Source organism: Tasmannia lanceolata, unplaced genomic scaffold, assembly GCF_043159265.1.
Source record: "Tasmannia lanceolata isolate RefF3 unplaced genomic scaffold, GAP_Taslan_0.1 ptg000025l, whole genome shotgun sequence".
In the NCBI taxonomy this organism is placed as follows: domain Eukaryota; kingdom Viridiplantae; phylum Streptophyta; class Magnoliopsida; order Canellales; family Winteraceae; genus Tasmannia; species Tasmannia lanceolata.
Genome location: NW_027518702.1, coordinates 7972730 through 7994520, shown reverse-complemented (window position 1 = coordinate 7994520; position 21791 = coordinate 7972730). Strand labels below are relative to the sequence as shown.

At 41.8% G+C, this 21791-nt stretch overlaps 1 protein-coding gene and 1 pseudogene across 1 annotated transcript; both read right to left on the bottom strand.

Annotated features, from left to right (window-relative positions):
* Positions 1-10050: 10050 nt before the first annotated feature.
* Positions 10051-10668, bottom strand: LOC143857614 (ethylene-responsive transcription factor ERF109 pseudogene; annotated as a pseudogene).
* Positions 10669-15480: 4812 nt separating this feature from the next.
* LOC143857613 (ethylene-responsive transcription factor ERF109-like) lies at positions 15481-16026 on the bottom strand. The gene has a single exon (XM_077368069.1). It carries the CDS (start codon positions 16024-16026, stop codon positions 15481-15483), a length of 546 nt encoding a protein of 181 aa, XP_077224184.1.
* Between the last annotated feature and the right edge of the window lie 5765 nt (positions 16027-21791).

The following is a 21791-nucleotide window of genomic DNA, read 5'->3' as shown; positions in this document are numbered from 1 at the left end:
ACCAAAGGCTTCAAAAGATCAAACAACCGCTACTTCTATTATCTCAAACCCATCAAAGAGAACAAATTTCTTCACCAAATTAACTTAAGGCCTAAAATTCCACGAAATGATCCAAAAACCTATCTAAAAGCTTAAAATGAAAAAAAAAAGTAAAGAAAATCATACCCAAATGATGAATAACTGAATTGATTACTTAAAATCCACCAAAAAGGATAAAATAGTTGCAAGAAATTATTAAAAGAATGGAAACTAAAAAGAAGCATTAGAAAATGCCCAATATATTAGCCCCATAGTGAAAGAAATACAAATAAGGCATAGAGTTGGCAATTGAAAATGGAAATCATATAGTTAGTCTACATTGGTCAAGGATTCGGTACAAATCACTCTTATTATTGACCTTTTCTCATTGGCAGATGTGATGATGTCACATAATAGAACTCCAACACAGTTACACAGGCATTGATTTGTGAGACCCTGCAAAATGTTATGAGTCAAAGAGCCATATTGCACTAAAGAATTTATAAGTTCTTAGCTTCATCTAAAGAAAACAAAAAAGGAAAATAAATTCTTATCATACATTTCCCACGTCACCGTAGTTACTTTTTTTGAAAGAAACGCATGAAAATACCTCAAACATAACAGAACCGATTGGAGTTGCATCTTCTCTTGGGGCTGTTGATGACAACATCGACAATAACTTGAATGAGTTAGGGGGTTTTAGTATTTAGGGTTTCATTAGATGGCCTTTTATGTATTTATTTAAATGGATGACCTTTTATATGATTCAGCATTAATAAATCCATCTTTTATAAAATCCAACGTATCTCCTGCATGTATTAATGAAGGACGCTGTTGAGGAGCTGCAACTAATGTAATTGGAGGCGTAAGAAACCTCGATAATTCCAGAGTAAAGGAAATTTGGGAATTTGTAGATAAGAAAGAAAGGAGAAAAAAGCCCAATCATTCCAGATTAATTGAAATCTCTGCAATAAACATGTTATGTTATGTAATTGGGGGCATAAGAAACCTCAATCATTCCAGTTTAAAGGAAATCAGGGAATTTGTAGATTAAAAATAAAGTTAAAAAAAAAAAAAAACCAATCATTCCAGATTAAATGAAATCACTGTAACAAACATGCTATCCTTACCTGTGATCAAATATCTGAACATGTAGGAGCTGTTGATTGCCTTTGTAGACCTTGAGATCAATATTTGTGGGAAAAAAACCCAAAAGCTAAGGTTCTGGATGAGTAGAAGAGAAACTGAAATAGGCAGATAGAAATGACTTAGTGGGACAGAAACTAAGTTAGGAAAAAATACAAAAAAAGGAATGGATTTCTGGGTGGAATCTCTGGTATGGATAGTGGAGACGAACTGAAATTGGGAAAAAATCCCAAAAATTCCGTCCTTTGGATGAGCATAGAGATGTGACGGGGAGAGAAGGGTGAGAAGAAGACATGAGCAGAGAGAGAGAGAGAGAGAGAGAGAGAGATATGGCATGGGAATTTAAGGGCATATGAGAAAGAAGAGGATGGTGTTGGAATTTTAGGGCATATGAGAAAGAAGATCACATGAAACCCCTAGTAGAAAAAATTAAACAAAAATTAACATGAAACCCCTAAGGAATAAAAATCAAGAAAAAAAGTAAGTAGTACCTTCCGGAAAAATCCCGATCCAATTGAAGGTCCACAAAAAGGAAAACAGAGATCTAGGGGACATGAGAAGAGGATGGTGTTGGAATTTTAGGCAGAGAAAGCAAGGAGTACATCTTCCGAAAAATAGGTGTGACGGTGGGGAGCAAGGCCGGAGAGACAGGGGAAATGTGACGGTGGCCATGGAGAAAGAGCTCTGTTCTAGGGTATTCGAGAGAGAGGGAGGGAGAGAGAGGGGCTCGTAAAAAGGTAGGGATAACCTTGGGGCAGCGAGCGTATGATAAAATCGATTGGCCTCTTCCAGACAGAGAGAGAGAGAGGCTAGACAATGGAAGAGAATGGTTTTCCGCAGATAAGCAAGGAGGGCATCTTCGGAAAGAGGGGAGAAACGTGGAGATGGGGATAAGGATGGATTAAAAACAGTCACAGGAAATCCACATCCACATAGTTTTCAAAGTTGAAAATTTAAAAAACCATAAAGGAGGGGGGTAAGATTGAAATTATATGAGTTGAATGGGTGCATTTGTGAAAAAAAGTCAAAAAATGTGATGTGTAATTCTCATGTAATCTTAAAAAAAAAAGGAAAAAATTCACCTCTTTTCATCCCAGCTTATTGTAGTAGATAATTGCTTAAAGCAACTTTCCTAAGGAAGGGTGGCATGCTTTTATTGGCCCACATAAAGGGGTTGAACGATCGTCCTCAGACCCCGACCTGAGTGAAGTTTGGTTCTTTCTCGTGGCTGTTAATGTTTACTCTTTCCTTTTCTGTCTATGCAAGTGACTCCCATATTTTGGCTTTTTAAGCTTCGGGGAGGGGGGGGGGGGATGTGTTAATTAATTCCGGTTGTTTCGGTCAAACTCGGGGTCATTCCGGTTTGACTCGGGATCATTACGGTCTGACTCCATACCATCTCAATCTGACTCGGGGTCATTCTAGAGCAACCTCAAGTTCGACTGGAAGGACCCCGAGTTCGATTGAGATGAGCAATGGCCATGAGTTAGACCAAGTTGATGCTAATTCTGACATAGATGACCCCGAGTCAGGCCAAGATGATCCCAACTTTAAAAAAAGATACCCAATATTAAAACATGGTTTTGCTGAAAATAATTTCCCTTTAAAAAAATTCAAACATGCCTTTACAGAAAAGAAAATAAAAAATAGAAAAATCCAAGTGTTACCTTCTACCAAATCTCCAAACAAAGCGTCAACGGCTTCTAAATAGCACATGATTCAGTAACCGAGATTATATTTTTATTTATTATATTTTAGCACACACGATTTGTACGTGCATTATAGCTCTAGCGGTGCACCAAAGTATGGTGGGCCTGCCTTTGACCGGCATCCGTAAGGACCCACTTTGTAAGCTGGTTTAAATTCAGAGATTTTATATGTCGTGCTCGTGTGAAGTCTAGTATTTTTCAAATGAAAGGTAAAAACCTCCTTTTATAAAGAAAGGCTGAGAAGAATACCGGGCAGAGCAGAAAGTTCCCAATCTGCAAACGCTCAGAACCACGCACTATGCAAGCCGAACTGGCAGAGAGAAGAGGAGGAGGCGAGAAGAAAGTAAAAAGTGAAAAATGAAAGGTAAAAACCTCATTTTATAAAGCTTTGGCTAAGGCGGTTCGCATTTAATACAAGGCGCGCACTTCGATACCCCCTGAATGAAGGCCGCGTGTCTTTCATTAATGACGAACACGCACTTCGAGGCGAAGGCGTAAGCGAATACGCGCGCATATCCAAAACGCTAAGGGCATCCGTTACGTACTCATGCATCAGTCCGGCCCAAGTCGGACTCGTACAGCAGTCCAGCCCAAGCCAGACTGGATATGACGCGTTCCGCAAAACGACAAAAGTCAGTCCGGCCCAAGCCGGATTGGATATGACGCGTTCCGTAAAATGACAAAAGTTAGTCCGGCCCAAGCCGGACTGGATATGGCGCGTTCCGCAAAACGACAAAAGTCAGTCCGGCCCAAGCCAGACTGGATATGACGCGTTCCGCAAAACAACAAAAGTCAGTCCGGCCCAAGCCGGACTGGATATGGCGCGTTAGCTAAACGACAAAAGCCAGTCCGGTCCAAGCCGGACTGGATATGACGCGTTCTGCAAAACGACAAAAGTCAGTCCGGCTTAAGCCGGACTGGATATGACGCGTTCCGCAAAACGACAAAAGTCAGTCCGGCCCAAGCCGAACTGGATATGACGCGTTCCGCAAAACAACAAAAGTCAGTCCGGCCCAAGCCGGACTGGATATGACGCGTTCTAGTCAGTCCGGCTCAAGCCAGACTGATGGCCTAAGACCGGACTGACAAATTTCCGGACTCATCTCCAGGCCGGACTGACAGATTTCCAGACTCATTTCCAGGCCGGACAGACTAATTTCCGGACTCATTTCTAGCAAATTTTCGGACTCATTTTCAGGCCGGACTGACAAATTTCAGAACTCATTTCCAGGCCGGACTGACAGATTTCCGGACTCATTCCCAGCAAATTTCCGGACTCATTTCCGGACAAATTCCGCCCATTCAGGAATGTAACTCACCACACTTCCCCAAGTCACTACAATGACTTGGAGAACTGGGGGGCAACTGATGGGGTGTAAAAACACCAGCCTCTAGCAGGCCGCCACCTGTCCTGGAGTAGGTGAACTCCAGCCTCTAGCAGGCCACCACCTGTCCTGGAGTAGGTGAACTCCAGCCTCTAACAGGCCGCCACCTGTCCTGGAGTCGGTGAACTCCAGCCTCTAGCAGGCCGCCACCTGTCCTGGAGTAGGTGAACTCCAGCCTCTAGCAGGCCGCCACCTGTCCTGGAGTAGGTGAACTCCAGCCTTTAGCAAGCTGCCATCTGCCCTTGGGTGGGCAACCCCACGTCATCAACCTTCCCTCTATAAAAGGAGGTTTAAAGCTCAAACCAAAGGGGGATAGAGAACCTTCCTCTCCTTTAAAAAAAACTCTTAAACTAGCTCTGCACTCCTGCTCATATACTGACTTGAGTGTCGAAGGGCCTGTCCGGAGTAACACCCGGGTTGGTCTTCTGACCTCGTTTGCTTCTGTGCAGAACACAGCCACTTCATTTCAATCCCACCGAACTCGACTCCTTCACTTCGGTTCCTCTGGTCATCCAGCTCAGCCCTTACGTCACTGCCGTACCTGTTACTGATTTTTGGCCTAACAGTAGTGACAGTATCATTTGAAGGAGGAAATTCTCCTACTTCCATTACCATGATCATTCTCTTGTTGGTTTTCAAGTATCCCCAACTCAGGCCCCGCCACAAAATTGGAGCGTTCATAATGCCATTGCTGCTGTTCTGGAGGTGGATTTTGAGGGAAATCAAAATTGAGCTTGGCACGGGCGCCCCGAAATTCGATTGCCGCCTTGTCATAAGCCCGAGTAGCGTCCTCTGCTGTGTTAAATGTGCCCAACCAAACTCGAGCCGCTCTACGTGGGTCCTGTTAGGCCTGAAATCGGTAACAGATACGGCAGTGACGTTAGAGCTGAGCTGGAGGAGCCGAGGAGCCGAAGTAAAGGAGCTGAGTCCTGCATAAGAGCACACGAGGTCAGAAGACCAACCCGGAGTCGTTGGTCCGGACGGGCCCTTCGACACTCAAGTCAATACGAGTAGGAGTGCATAGCCAAATTTTAAGGAGTGGTAGCTTGGAAGTTATTCATTACCCTCGATTCTGAGCCCTGGAAGGCCTTTTATAGAGGGAAACCTGGGGTGGTTGGATTACCTACTCCAGGACAGGTGTCGACCTGTTATAGGTTTAAATTTACCTACTCTTCAGGAAATTACCAGATTGCCCTTGTGCAACAGTTGGGCCTGTGGTGGGCCATCTCGGGGCAACGTGTCGACAGCTAACTGGCTGCTGTTTTTTATACCCCATCAGTTGCCCCCCAGTTCTCCAAGTCATTGTAGTGATTTGGGGAAGTGTGATGAGTTACATTTCTAAACGGGGAGAGTCTGTCCGGCGAAGCCGTTTGTCCGGCCAGGAAATCAGTCGGAAATTTAGTTTGTCCGGCCTGGGAATCAGTCCGGAAAATCTGTCTGTCCGGCCTGGAAATCAGTCCGAAAAATCTGTCTGTCCTGCCTGGAAATCAGTCCGGAAAATTTGTCTGTCCGGCCAGGAAATCAGTCCGGAAATTCTATCTGTCCAGCCTGGGAATCAGTCCGGAAAATCTGTCTGTCCGGCCTGGAAATCAGTAAGGAAATTTGTCTGGCGAAGCCGTTTGTCCGGCCTAGGGAGTCTGGAAATTCTGTTTGTCCGGCCAGGAAATCAGTCCGGAAATTCTGTCTGTCAATCAGTCCGGAAATTCTGTCTGTCCAGCCAGGAAATCAGTCCAGAAATTCTGTCCGGCCAGGAAATCAGTCCGAAAATTCTGTCCGGCAAAGAAGTCTGTCCGGCTTGGGACGGACAGATTTTTGTCGTGCAGCGGATGCGCCATATTCTGTCCGGCTTGGGCCGGACAGATTTTTGTCCTTTAGCGATTGCGTCATATTCTGTCCGGCTTGGGCCGGACGGATTTTTGTCCTTTAGCGATTGCGTCATATTCTGTCCGGCTTGGGCCGGACATATTTTTGTCGCGTAGTGGATGCGTCATATTCTGTCTGGCTTGGGCCGGACAGATTTTTGTCACGTAGCGGAAGCGCCATATTCTGTCCGGCTTGGGCCGGACAGATTTTTGTCCTTTAGCGATTGAGTCATATTCTGTCTGGCTTGGGCCGGACAGATTTTTGTCGCGTAGCGAATGCGTCATATTCTGTCCGGCTTGGGCCAGACAGATTTTTGTCGGGTAGCGGATTCTGTCCGGCTTGGGCCAGACAGATTTTTGTCGCGTAGCGGATTCTGTCCGGCTTGGGCCGGACTGATTTTTGTCTTTTAGCGAATGCGCCATATTCTGTCCGGCCCAAGCCGGACAAATTTTTGTCGTGTAGCGGATGCGCCATATTTTGTCCGGCTTGAGCCGGACAGATTTTCTTCGCGTAACGGATGCGCCATATTTTGTCCGGCTTGGGCCAGACAGATTTTCTGGACGCTTTAAAGTTATCCTGTACACGAGCACCTTACTAATGTCCCCTAGCCCCTTGGAGATACGCGCGTATTTACTCACACCCTTGCCTCGTAATCTGTGTCCGTCATTAATGAAAGACACGCGGCACCCATGTAAGGGCCCTCCAAGCGCGTGCTCTTCATTAAATGCGAACCGCCTTAGCCATGGTCTATAAAGAGGGGTTTTTACCTTTCACATTTCACTTTTACTTTCGCTCTCCCCTTTTTTCTTTCTTTCTTGCTCTGCCTGCTCGACTCGGTTAGCTCGAGGTTGTGATCGTCCGCACTGATGGGGTATGAAAAACAACAACTAATTAGCTGTCAACACGTGGCCCCAGAAGGGCCCACCACAAATCCAGCATCGGCCCAGGGGCAATCCGGTAATTACCTAAGAGTGGGTAAACCCAAACCCACAAAAGAGCCGACACCTGTCTGGGGTAGGTAATCCAACCACCCCAGGTCTCCCTCTATAAAAGGCCTCTCAAGGCTCAAAGCAAGAGGTAAAAACTTTTCAACCAACTCTTAAAACTCGCTCTGCACTCCTTCTCATACTGACTTGAGTGTCGAAGGGCCTGTCCGGAGTAACGACTCCGGGTTGGTCTTCTGACCTCGTTTGCTCCTTGCGCAGGACTCAGCTCCTTCACTTCGGTTCCACAGAACTCGACTTCTTCACTTCGGCTCCTCGGGTCCTCCAGCTCAGCTCTTACGTCACTGCCGTATCTGTTACCGATTTTAGGCCTAACAGGTCCCTTATTTCCGCGGCCCATTTTCCCCACGGCCGCTGTCGGACGCCCCTATACTTCTTCTTATTATTATTAGTCTTTGTCTGATTATTTTCCGCGAAAAAATGGCACCCCAAACAACCTTCTATACCGCAAAATTGACTGGTGTAGGAGGGAATGGAAGAAAGACTAGTCTCTTCTGTGGTGGAGGCAGGGGAAGAAGAAGTAGTTGCAATCTCATTAAGAGGTGATTGGAATGGGATTCCGTCAGCATTGCCGCAGATTACTCGGATAAAGGCGGATACCATGATTTCTGTCTCGTGCTCCCCGGAAAATGGGGAGGGGAGAAGAGTAGGGTTTGATGTGTGTAGTGAAGAATTTCTGATCCTTTTGGAGGATTTTGGTTCTGTTTCTGCCATGGAGAGAGGCGTGTGGAATGAGGCAAATAAGTGTCGTGTCTTATAAGGGGGTGCTGATGTGTAGTGCCAGCTGTGTAACTACTATCCTACGCGGACTGGATTTCTTTTAGATTGCTTTGAAAAAGTAGTGCACGTGGACTTTCTTGTGGTTGTCAATGTCATTCTTTTCCTCTATGGAAAGCTTATGGAGGGTAAGGTGGGGACATGGCATGTGTTTGTTCCTTTCTCGCCCTGATGTTCTAGACAAAGTTCCTACACTGACATTCTATTATTGTACAATTGATAGCAGTGGATTCATTGTCATGTAGGGGGCATCATAGTCATTCCGATCTAACTTAGGGTCATCTCGGTCTAGGTCTAACTCCAGTTTAACCTAATAGTTCCGGAATGACCTAGTGTTCGACTGGAACGACCATGAGTTAGTCTAAGATGACGACAATTCAAACCGAGATGACCTCGAGTGAGACTGAGATGACGCTGAGTCAAGCCTAATCAACCCCAACTTTTCCCGAAAAGACCTGATGCTTCAATTGCCAACGTCATTTCTTCTAGATTTTGCAAGACCAAATTTCTTCGCCCAATTATTTCATCTTCTCAACTTCGATTGCATACATTTCTTAATCCAATTTCGTATTCTACATCTTTTTCGTCGATTTGGAGAGAAAAGAAATTGAAATAAATCACACCTAATCATTTTACTGTAGTGAAGACTCCGACGAACTGTACGATGGTCTAGTAAAGGTGGTGGCGGTCACGGCCATGGTTTAAAATTTCAGTTTCGGTACCGGTTTTGGCTGGAATTTCGAAATTTCGGCCGAAATCCAACGAAACAAAGGAAATAATATTTTATTCAACATTAAATTTCGGCAGAAATTACCGAAATTTCATCTGTGAAATATTAAATTAATTTTAAAAATAGGTTTTTTCGGTGAAATTCGGCCTAAATAAAATACCGTTTCGGGTTTTCGTGATTTCGGTGTCGGTCTCCACCGAAATCCGAAATTTTAGATTTCGGTCGAAATTTAAAACCATGGTCACGGCAACAATGGTCTTTTCCAAGGACGATATCAAACTACCATGGCTAGGGCTAAAGATGAAGCTGGCGCCAAAAAAAAAAAAAAAAAAAAAACAGAACAATCCAGGTGGTTACCTGCTAGTGAAAATTCCAAAGCAACACTTTTCCAAAGCATCAGCGGCTTCTAAATAGCACGTGATTCAGGCCGCAAGATTATATTTTTATATATTTGTAGCACACACGGCTTGTACTCGCATGATTATAGCTCTGTGGTGCACCAAAGTATGGTGGACCTGCCTTTGACCGGTATCCTTAAGAGCCCACTTTTGTCCCCATGACCCAAAACATCTAAACCAAAGATAATTCTGTCATCTTTGGCTCTTTGCAATTGGCTGGACCCCTGTGCCCCAAAACATCCCAACCACAGATATTTCTTTCGTCCTTGCAATTAGGTGGGCCCCTAACTATGTTTGATCAGAACAGTCTATTTTCATACCGTACAGTTCTTTTAAAACATCTATTGTTTGGAGGGTTACAATCGCACCATCGAGTTGATTTTCGAAGCATGACCTATATAAAGTGGGACCCAACAATTGAACGGCTTGTATCATCCAATAATGTGGGCCCCAATGAATCTTTTGGTGTACTTACATGTAGACATGTAGTGCAGAAACTGTGAAAAAAATTAGTTTTAAATTCAGAGATTTTATACGGTGTTCCCACGTGTGTGTGTGTGAAGTCCAGTATTTTTCAAAACGTACAGACATCATAGGCTGATTCACACCGATCATTTGTTGGGCCACCACAAAACGTACAGACATCTCCATATGATTATCCTAAAAAAAATCACTCTCTCTCTCTCTCTCTCTCTCTCTCTCTCTCTCTCTCTCTCTTTTCTCAGAAAGGTTTGGCAACTTACATAAATACTTAAAAGAATGAAGAATTGTACTGATTTCATTGTATATATTGAATGAATATTTGTTATCATAGGTGAAACAGTTCTCAAAATGGAAGGTCTAACATGGTCATGGAGGTCGATTGCTCATTCCACAAGTAAAACTATAAAAGCACTAGTTGTAGTGACAGACTGACAGTCGCACTGGAATGAGGAAATTACCCCATTTCCATTATCATCCAATCCTCAGATTCCTCTAATCCAGGCAACTCCCATGGATCATTCTCTTGTTGGTTTTCAACTATCCCCAACTCGGCCCCGCCAAATTCAGAAAATTGGAGTGTTCGTGAGACCATTCCTGCTGTTCTGGAGTTGGGTTTTGAGGGAAATCAAAATTGAGCTTGGCACGGGCGCCCCGGAATTCGATTGCCGCCTTGTCATAAGCCCGAGCCGCGTCCTCTGCTGTTTTAAATGTGCCCAACCAAACTCGAGCCGCTCTACGTGGGTCCCTTATTTCTGCTGCCCATTTACCCCACGGCCTCTGTCGGACCCCCCTATACTTCTTCTTTTTCTTACTAGCCTTTGTCTGATTATTTTCCACTTGGGGCACGAAAAAATCGCACCCCAAACAACCTTCTATACCGCAATATTGACAAGTGTAGGAGGGAAAGAGAGAAAGAGTACTAGTCTCTTCTGTGGTGGAGGCAGGGGAAGTAGAAGTAGAATTTCTTGCATTCTCATTCTGAGATGATTGGAATGGGATTCTGTCGGCATCGCCAGAGATTACCTTGATAAAAGCCGATACCATGATCTCCGTTTCGCGCTCGCCGGAATATGGGGAGGGGAGAAGAGTAGGGCTTGATGTGTGCAGTGAAGAACTTATGATTCTTTTGGAGGATTTTGCATTTGTTTCTGCCATGGAGAGCGGTGTGTGGAAGGAGAGGGAATGAGAGGGAATTATAAAGGGGTGCTGATGTGGAGTGCCAGCTGTGTAACTGCGAAGTCGCGCACGTGACGTTTCATTGTGCCAACAGTTTTGGGCTTACTACAATCGATTCTTTTCATTTTCTGCCAAAATAAGTGATTCCGTGTTTTTGGCTTGTTAGGTTTTACTATTATATTGTCTTTTACTATCTAACCAACTGTAAAAGGTTATCAATTCCCCAAAAAATCTCTCTAACCCAATTAAACAAGTAGACAAAAGGTCAAGACATGGTAGTGCCAATTTCAATAGCTTATAGATGTTATAGATATATGGGGTTTCAAGGGGAAAGGAATTTCCAATAAAAATTTTTTGGAAAGAACGTGTACGAAAACGGAAATAATTACAGGGGCAGAGCTACATGTAGCATAAGGGGGGCAGTTGCCCCCGTTGAGTTGGGCCAAATATTTAATAGGCCCAACTCAATTGGGCCCCAGCCCCTTTAAAATTTGAAGGCCTGCCCCCTTTAATGTATAAGCCTGTATAAGCTTGCCGCCTTGCCCTCCTATACATAAATCCTGGCTCCGCCATTGGAAAGAAACATGTTTAGTATATATATTATAGGGGAATTGCTAGCATCCATCGCAAAAAGATTTTCGCGGCTGGTCTGTCGCACTTCAGACTAGTCACCTCTTGAATGGAGACAACAGCTTTTTGTTTTCATTCGCAAGGTGATTTTACTTATTTTTTCCCAACTACCCCCTCCCAACAATTATATTTGGAGGTACTTTAGGGATTACACATGTTTTTACAAAAATAAGCCCCCCAACAACTATATTTTGGGGGTATTTTGGTAACTCATTATATTACAAGTCTTATAAATATCCCTCCCCCTCCCTTCATTTCTTACCCTCAATTACTCTCTTATTACTCTCACTCTTATTGCTCTCTCTTTTATATTACTCTCTCTAATTATATCAAATTATCTAATCATTCCCTCTTATTACTCTCTAATCCTTCTCTCCGTTACTCACTTCGATTAGCGATTAAGATGAAGGAATTAGGGAGGTGCTTAAAAACTTGCGGTAATTAGTATTCAAGAAGGTGCTTAACAACTCCGTGGGCGATTCAAGCAAAGTTGAGGTATTTAGAATTTATTTTTTAAAATTTCTTATAGCCCATCTTTGTAATTTTTTTAAAATGACCGGTTCAAGTGACCACTATTTTCAACCAAATGAAATCATGGGAAATGATGAATTACTGGAGGCTTGTGTAGAACCTTGAAATGATGATACATATACTCTAGAGTCTGAATATCCAATTGCTCCTGAACCTACCGAAGGACCTTGTAGCTAGTGGGAGTCAAGCTCCTAGTACTAAAACGTCTAGAGGTAGGATTTCACAAGTAGGGAAGTTATTTACCATTGAAGAAAAGAAGGATTCTCAGGGAGTTTTAGAAGATAGGGCTATTTGTAACAAGGCACTTGGCAAGGCATTCCGCTGTTTGTAGTGCAAAGCATGGGTCATTAGACCCTAAACAAACCCAATTAAGCCTCACTTCTAGTTCATTAGGAACTTTTTCTTATTCTCAAGATAGGAATAGGAGAGAACTAGCATCATACATCATACAAGATGAGCAACCATTTATTATGTCCGAAAGTAAAAGATTTGAAAAATATATTCCAAAAGCTCTAAATCTAGCTTTTAAAAAAGTGACTAGAAATACTATAAAATCATATTCTTTTAAATTATTTATTGAAAGCAAAGAACAATTGATTTCAAGTTTTGAAAATTTTAAGGGAAAAATTGCACTTACTTCTGATATTTGGACTAGTAAACCAAATGAAGGCTATATTTGTGTAACAAGACATTATATTAATTCGAACTGGATGTTTGAAAAAAGAATAATTAGTTTTACTCAATCAAAATTCCCGCATAATGATCATTCTATATCAAAATTTATATTATCTACTATTCACGATTTTAAAATTCAAAATAAAATTTTTTCTATTAGCTTCGATAATGCTAGTAATAATATGAGAGACTTTTGATGTTTTGACATGGTGAAAGAAAATGAAAAAAGTTATCCAATACTATCCGCCATGGTACGTGTTCTAGTAACCCCCTAGGTGTCCACAGTAGCATCGGAGTCTGCTTTTAGTGCAGGTAACAGGGTCTTAGATGACACACGGAGCAGAATGTCACAAAAACAGTAGAGGTATGCGCGTGCCTCAAGAACTGGTTGGAAGCAGATGATAGAGGACAAGACAGAAGAGAAGATGACTCAACCGACTCACCTGAAGAAATATGAAGATTCGATTTATTAAGTCGTTAATTTCTACTTGTACTTCACAATGTATTTATACTTCATTTTTTTCTTTTTTCTTGTATGTTGGTGGGTTAGAGGCAACGTTCTATGTCCTCCTCTAATAATTTTCTATATTAATAAAATTTTAAGGTGCCTCCTGGGTTCCTAGATAAATATTCTGGGCACAACCGATCTTTGTTTTTAAATTACTTGCAATTTGACATGCAAATTTTTTGTAAATGACTTGCAAATTTTTTCAATTTTTTCCAACAAGTGCATTCTCAGAATTCAGAGAAAAATTTCAGTAGAAAAAAACGTATTCTCTGAATTCCGAGAATTTTCTCCGAATTCCAAGAATGCACTTATTTGAAAAAAAAAAAACCGTTACGTGCCGACACGGCACGGCAAGGCACACCACTAGTGGGCCGCAGGCCATGCTGTGCCTAACCCCCACCCTTTGGCGTGCCAGCACGGCACGGCCAGTGACCAAATCGTGTCGTGCCGGCACGGCCGACTGGCCACCCTAGGCCGAGAATTTTCGTGCCGTGCCGTCTCGTTTGCCACCTTGAGTATAGCCTATATACAGTCTACCCCAAAAATCGTTTGGGATTTGCTAGCGTCCATCGCACCGCGAAATGCCTTCTGCGATGGTCGCTAGCACTTCCCTTTTGGGCACAATCTATTTACGTTGTTGGTCATAAAATGGACGGTTTATAAATAATTTGGAAACCGAATATTTTGGAAACCTCTATAAATCAATGTTGAGATTATCCTATGGAAATAATTTTTGGGCACAATCTATTTACATAGTTGTCCATCAAATGGACGGTTTAGATCATCCTACGGGGCACAATCTACTTTCGTTGCTGGCCATCAAATGGACGGTTTGGACATCTTACTGGACTATACGGCTTACACTATCCCGTAATTGGAAAAGCGGGGACAAAATTGTCATTTCGTCAATAAAAATGGAGCTGCGGTATAATTGTATAATTGCTTAAAGCAACTTTCCTAAGGAAGGGTGGCATGCTTTTATTGGCCCACATAAAGGGGGTGAATGATCGTCCTCAGACCCCGACTTGAGCGAAGTTTGGTTCTTTCTCGTGGCTGTTAATGTCTACTCTTTCCTTTTCTGTCTATGTAAGTGACTCCCATATTTTGGCTTTTTAAGCTTCTGGATGAGAGGGGGGGGGGGGGGGGGGGAGGGAGACATGTGTTAATTAATTCCTTTCTCTCTTTCTTGCTCTAGATAACTTATAACTTATAACTTTTCATTGCTGTATATTTTATACCGATGAATTCTTTGTCCCATAGTGGGGCATCTATTTGCAAATGGGGACCATTTTTCGTGTAGAAAAATATCACTAGTAGGTGACCCATATGGTCTTGATCCTAAGGACATGTCATCCAAAGCATTCTGGTTGGTTGTACAATTTGTCGGATAAAGTATCTGCCCTCGATAAGTGAAACTATTTCTACGTCTATCTAGCAACCATTCGTCGAACTGTTTTCAAAATCTTTTTTTGTTTGTTTCAATGAAAGTTAGGGTAAACTCAGCTAAGCTCGGGGTCGGTTTGGAGAACTCGAGGTTGTTTCGGTAAAACTCGGGGTCATTCCGGTTTGACTCGGGATCATTACGGTCTGACTCCATACCATCTCAATCTGACTCGGGGTCATTCTAGAGCAACCTCAAGTTCGACTGGAAAGACCCCGAGTTCGATTGAGATGAGCAATGGCCATGAGTTAGACAAAGTTGATGCTAATTCTGACATAGAGGACCCCGAGTCAGGCCGAGATGATCCCAACTTTAAAAAAAGATACCCATTATTAAAACATGGTTTTGCTGAAAATCATTTCCCTTTAAAAAAAATACAAACATGCCTTTAAAGAAAAGAAAATAAAAAACAGAAAAATCCAAGTGTTACCTTCTACCAAATTTCCAAACAAAGCGTCAACGGCTTCTAAATAGCACAAGATTCAGTAACCGAGATTATATTTTTAGCACACACGATTTGTACGTGCATTATTGCTCTAGTGGTGCACCAAAGTATGGTGGACCTGCCTTTGACCGGCATCCGTAAGGACCCACTTTGTAAGTTGGTTTAAATTCAGAGATTTTATATGTCGTGCTCGCGTGAAGTCTAGTATTTTTCAAATTGTACATCGGAACCCACTTCAGAGGATGTTCCAAACCGTTCATTTATTGGGCCACCACATAAATAGGCTGCACCTCATATCCATACGATGATCCTAACCCTCTGATCTCTAGAGGGAAAAAAATCACATTATTCTCTCTGGGTTTTAAAAGGTTTCCCACATAAAACCAACTTACAAAAATACTTAAAAAAAAATGAAGAATTCTATTGATTTGATTGTATAAAATAAAATGAATGAAGAATTGTTCCCATAAGTGAAACAGTACTAAAAAATGAAGCTCTGTCATGGAGGTTGATAGCACATTCCTGAACGAAAAACCAGTAGTAGTAGTAGTAGTGACAGTATCATTTGAAGGAGGAAATTCTCCTACTTCCATTACCATGATCATTCTCTTGTTGGTTTTCGAGTATCCCCAACTCAGGCCCCGCCACAAAATTGGAGTGTTCATAATGCCATTGCTGCTGTTCTGGACGTGGGTTTTGAGGGAAATCAAAATTGAGCTTGGCACGGGCGCCCCGGAATTCGATTGCCGCCTTGTCATAAGCCCGAGCAGCGTCCTCCGCTGTGTTAAATGTGCCCAACCAAACTCGAGCCGCTCTACGTGGGTCCCTTATTTCCGCGGCCCATTTTCCCCACGGCCGCTGTCGGACGCCCTTATACTTCTTCTTCTTATTATTATCAGTCTTTGTCTGATTATTTTCAGCGAAAAAATGGCACCCCAAACAACCTTCTATACCGCAAAATTGACAAGTGTAGGAGGGAAAGGAAGAAAGACTAGTCTCTTCTGTGGTGGAGGCAGGGGAAGAAGTAGTTGCAATCTCATTAAGAGGTGATTGGAATGGGATTCCGTCAGCATTGCCGGAGATTACTCGGATAAAGGCGGATACCATGATTTCTGTCTCTCGCGCTCCCCTGAAAATGGGGAGGGGAGAAGAGTAGGGTTTGATGTGTGTAGTGAAGAATTTCTGATCCTTTTGGAGGATTTTGGTTATGTTTCTGCCATGGAGAGGCGTGTGGAATAAGGACGAATAAGTGTCGTGTCTTATAAGGGGGTGCTGATGTGTAGTGCCAGCTGTGTAACTACTGTCCTACGCGGACTGGATTTCTTTGAAAAAGTAGTGCACGTGGACTTTCTTGTGGTTGTCAATGTCATTCTTTTACTCTATGGAAAGCTTCTGGAGGGTAAGGTGGGGACATGGCATGTGTTTGTTCCTTTCTCGCCCTGATGTTCTAGACAAAGTTCCTACACTGACATTTTATTATTGTACAATTGATAGCAGTGGATTCTCTGTCATGTAGGGGCATCATAGTCATTCCGATCTAACTTAGGGTCATCTCAGTCTAACTCCAGTTTAACCCAATAGTTCCGGAATGACCTAGTGTTCAACTGGAACGACCGTGAGTTAGTCTAAGATGATGACAATTCAAACCGAGATGACCTCGAGTGAGACTGAGATGACGGTGAGTCAAGCCTAATCAACCCCAACTTTTCCCGAAAAGACCTGACGCTTCAATTGCAAACGTCATTTCTTCTAGATTTTGCAAGACCAAATTTCTTCGCTCAAGTATTTCATCTTCTCAACTTCGATTGCATACATTTCTTAATCCAATTTTGTATTCTACATCTTTTTCGTCGATTTGAAGAGAAAAAAAATTGAAATAAATCACACCTAATCATTTTACTGTAGTGAAGACTCCGACGAACTGTATGATGGTCTAGTAAAGGTGGTGGCAGTCACTGCCATGGTTTAAAATTTCGGTTTCGGTACCTGTTTTGGACCCCTGAAATTTCAAAATTTCGGCCGAAATCCGGCGAAACAAAGGAAAGAATATTTTATTTAATATTAAATTTCGGTAATTTCGGTTGAAATTTCTGTGAAATATTAAATTAATTTAAAAATAGGTTTTTTCGGTGAAATTATGGAAAAATCAAAATTTCAGCCTAAATAAAATACCGTTTCGGGTTTTCGTGATTTCGGTGTTGGTCTCCACCGAAATCCGAAATTTTAGATTTCGGTCGAAATTTAAAACCATGGGCACGGCAACAATGGTCTTTTCCAAGGACGATGTCAAACTACTATGGCTAGGGCTAAAGATGAAGCTGGCGCCAATGGAAGAGGATACATTTGGAGGAGAAGAAGAGTAACCAGTGCACGAGGCTCCCACCATTACGGGGTCTAGGGAGGGCTAGTTGTACGCAACCTTAACCCTGGTTTGCAAAGTGGCTGTTTCCGCGAATCGAAGTTGTGACCACCAGGTCACAATGGAGCACCCTTAACGCTGCGCCAAGGCTCGCAGGCAAAAAAATAAAAAAAATAAAAAAAACTTTATTTTTATTCTTTATATGCACTTTGACGGCAAAAAAGTCATGTGTTAAACATTTCCCTTAAAAAAATTACCAAATGCCTTAAACTAAAAGGAAAAAAAAACAGAACAATCCAGGTGTTACCTGCTAGTGAAAATTCCAAAGCAACACATTTCCAAAGCATCAACGGCTTCTAAATAGCACGTGATTCAGGCCGCAAGATTATATTTTTATATATTTGTAGTACACACGGCTTGTACTCGCATTATAGCTCTGTAGTGGACCAAAGTATGGTGGACCTGCCTTTGACCGGTATCCTTAAGAGCCCACTTTTGTCCCCATGACCCAAAACATCTCAACCAAAGATAATTCTGTCATCTTTGGCTCTTTGCAATTGGGTGGACCCCTGTGCCCCAAAACATCCCAACCAGAGATTTTATACGGTGTTCCCACGTGTGTGTGTGTGAAGTCCAGTATTTTTCAAAACGTAAAGTAGGGCCTACATATGATTATCCTAAAAAAAATCACTCTCTCTCTCTCTCTCTCTCTCTCTCTCTCTCTCTCTCTCTCTGTTTTTTCAGAAAGGTTTGGCAACTTACATAAATACTTAAAAGAATGAAGAATTGTACTGATTTCATTGTATATATTGAATGAATATTTGTTATCATAGGTGAAACAGTTCTCAAAATGGAAGGTCTAACATGGTCATGGAGGTCGATTGCTCATTCCACAAGTAAAACTATAAAAGCACTAGTTGTAGTGACAGACTGACAGTCGCACTGGAATGAGGAAATTACCCCATTTCCATTATCATCCAATCCTCAGATTCCTCTAATCCAGGCAACTCCCATGGATCATTCTCTTGTTGGTTTTCAACTATCCCCAACTCGGCCCCGCCAAATTCAGAAAATTGGAGTGTTCGTGAGACCATTCCTGCTGTTCTGGAGTTGGGTTTTGAGGGAAATCAAAATTGAGCTTGGCACGGGCGCCCCGGAATTCGATTGCCGCCTTGTCATAAGCCCGAGCCGCGTCCTCTGCTGTTTTAAATGTGCCCAACCAAACTCGAGCCGCTCTACGTGGGTCCCTTATTTCCGCTGCCCATTTACCCCACGGCCTCTGTCGGACCCCCCTATACTTCTTCTTTTTCTTATTAGCCTTTGTCTGATTATTTTCCACTTGGGGCGCGAAAAAATCGCACCCCAAACAACCTTCTATACCGCAATATTGACAAGTGTAGGAGGGAAAGAGAGAAAGAGTACTAGTCTCTTCTGTGGTGGAGGCAGGGGAAGTAGAAGTAGAATTTCTTGCATTCTCATTCTGAGATGATTGGAATGGGATTCTGTCGGCATCGCCGGAGATTACCTTGATAAAAGCCGATACCATGATCTCCGTTTCGCGCTCGCCGGAAAATGGGGAGGGGAGAAGAGTAGGGTTTGATGTGTGCAGTGAAGAACTTATGATTCTTTTGGAGGATTTTGCATTTGTTTCTGCCATGGAGAGAGGTGTGTGGAAGGAGAGGGAATGAGAGGGAATTATAAAGGGGTGCTGATGTGGAGTGCCAGCTGTGTAACTGCTATCCTACGCGGACTGGACTTTTTTTCGGTAATGCTTAGAAGAAGTCGCGCACGTGACTTTTCATTGTGCCAACAGTTTTGGGCTTACTACAATCGATTCTTTTCATTTTCCGTCAAAATAAGTGATTCCATGTTTTTGGCTTGGTAGGTTTTTGGGCGGTTTTTGTGGAACAAGAGGAAATTCCTTTGTCGTATTCATGTTCTAGAAAAAAGTGTCTACATTGATATTTCATGGTGTGGATTTAATAGAGTAGTCATAGTGAAAAGGAAGTATATATGCCCTCCTTTTCTTTCCCTTTCTCGTGCCACGTCCTCTTTTTAGTTTTTACACTGCAAGGGGTGTTCCGGAGAGATAAAGGGTTGTAAATAAATATATGTCACTGATATTCGCAATAACATGTTTTGATAATTACAGTTCATCACCTTGTCTTTTACTATCTAACCAACTGTTAAAGGTTATCAATTCCCCAAAAAATCTCTCTAAGCCAATTAAACAAGTAGACAAAAGGTGAGCTGGTGTAATTATCAAGAGATGGTAGTGCCAATTTCAATAGCTTATATATGTTATAGATATATGGGGTTTCAAGGGGAAAGGATTTTCCAATAAAAAAAATTTGGAAAGAAAGTGGATGAAAACGGAAAGAATTACAGGGCAGAGCTACATGTAGCATAAGGTTGGGCCAAATATTTAATAGGCCCAACTCAATTGGGCTCCAGCCCCTTTAAAATTTGAAGGCCTGCCCCCCTTTAATGTATAAGCCTGTATAAGCTTGCCGCCTTGCCCTCCTATACATAAATCCTGGCTCCGCCATTGGAAAGAAACATGTTTAGTATATATATTATAGGGGAATTGCTAGCATCCATCGCAAAAGGCTTTTCGCGGCTTGTCTGTCGCACTTCAGACTAGTCACCTCTTGAATGGAGACAACAGCTTTTTGTCTTCATTCGCAAGGTGATTTTACTTATTTTTTCCCAAATACCTCCTCCCAACAATTATATTTGGAGGTACTTTAGGGATTACACATGTTTTTACAAAAATAAGCCCCCCAACAACTATATTTTGGGGGTATTTTGGTAACTCATTATATTACAAGTCTTATAAATATCCCTCCCATTCCCTTCATTTCTTACCCTCAATTACTCTCTTATTACTCTCACTCTTATTGCTCTCTCTTTCATATTACTCTCTCTAATTATATCAAATTATCTAATCCTTCCCTCTTATTACTCTCTAATCTTTCTCTCCGTTACTCACTTCGATTAGCGATTAAGATGAAGGAATTAAGGAGGTGCTTAAAAACTTGCGGTAATTAGTATTCAAGAAGGTGCTTAACAACTCCGTGGGCGATTCAAGCAAAGTTGAGGTATTTAGAATTTAGTTTTTAAAATTTCTTATAGCCCATCTTTGTAATTTTTTTAAAATGACCGGTTCAAGTGACCACTATTTTCAACCAAATGAAATCATGGGAAATGATGAATTACTGGAGGCTTGTGTAGAACCTTGAAATGACGATACATATACTCTAGAGTCTGAATATCCAATTGCTCCTGAACCTACCGAAGGACCTTGTAGCTAGTGGGAGTCAAGCTCCTAGTACTAAAACGTCTAGAGGTAGGATTTCACAAGTAGGGAAGTTCTTCACCATTGAAGAAAAGAAGGATTCTCATGGAGTTTTAGAAGATAGGGCTATTTGTAACAGGGCACTTGACAAGGCATTCCGCTGTTTGTAGTGCAAAGCATGGGTCATTAGACCCTAAACAAACCTAATATGAGAGAACTAGCATCATACATCATACAAGATGAGCAACCATTTATTATGTCAGAAAGTAAAAGATTTGAAAAATATATTCCAAAAGCTCTAAATCTAGCTTTTAAAAAAGTGACTAGAAATACTATAAAATCATATTCTTTTAAATTATTTATTGAAAGCAAAGAACAATTGATTTCAAGTTTTGAAAATTTTAATGGAAAAATTGCACTTCTGATATTTGGACTAGTAAACCAAACGAAGGCTATATTTGTGTAACAAGACATTATATTAATTCGAACTGGATGTTTGAAAAAAGAATAATTAATTTCACTCAATTAAAATTCCCGCATAATGATCATTCTATATCAAAATTTATATTATCTACTATTCACGATTTTAAAATTCAAAATAAAATTTTTTCTATTACCTTCGATAATGCTAGTAATAATATGAGAGACTTTTGATGTTTTGACATGGTGGAAAGAAAATGAAAAAAGTTATCAAATACTATCCGCCATGGTACGTGATCTACTAACCCCCCCGGTGTCCACAGTAGCATCGGAGTCTGCTTTTAGTGCAGGTAACAGGGTCTTAGATGACACACGGAGCAAAATGTCACAAAAACAATAGAGGTATGCGCGTGCCTCAAGAACTGGTTGGAAGCAGATGATAGAGGACAAGGCAGAAGAGAAGATGACTTAACTGACTCACCTGAAGAAATATGAAGATTCGATTTTTTAAGTCGTTAATTTCTACTTGTACTTCACAATGTATTTATACTTCATTTTTTTCTTTTTTTCTTGTATGTTGGTGGGTTAGAGGCAACGTTCTATGTCCTCCTCTAATAATTTTCTATATTAATAAAATTTTAAGGTGCCTCCCGGGTTCCTAGATAAATATTCCGGGCACAACCGATCTTTGTTTTTAAATTACTTGCAATTTGACATGCAAATTTTTTGTAAATGACTTGCAATTTTTTTCAATTTTTTCCAACAAGTGCATTCTCAGAATTCAGAGAAAAATTT

Bases quoted from the DNA above. Each gene is read 5' to 3' on its own strand.
- LOC143857613 (XM_077368069.1), bottom strand. From the start codon at position 16,026: ATGGTATCCGCCTTTATCCGAGTAATCTCCGGCAATGCTGACGGAATC.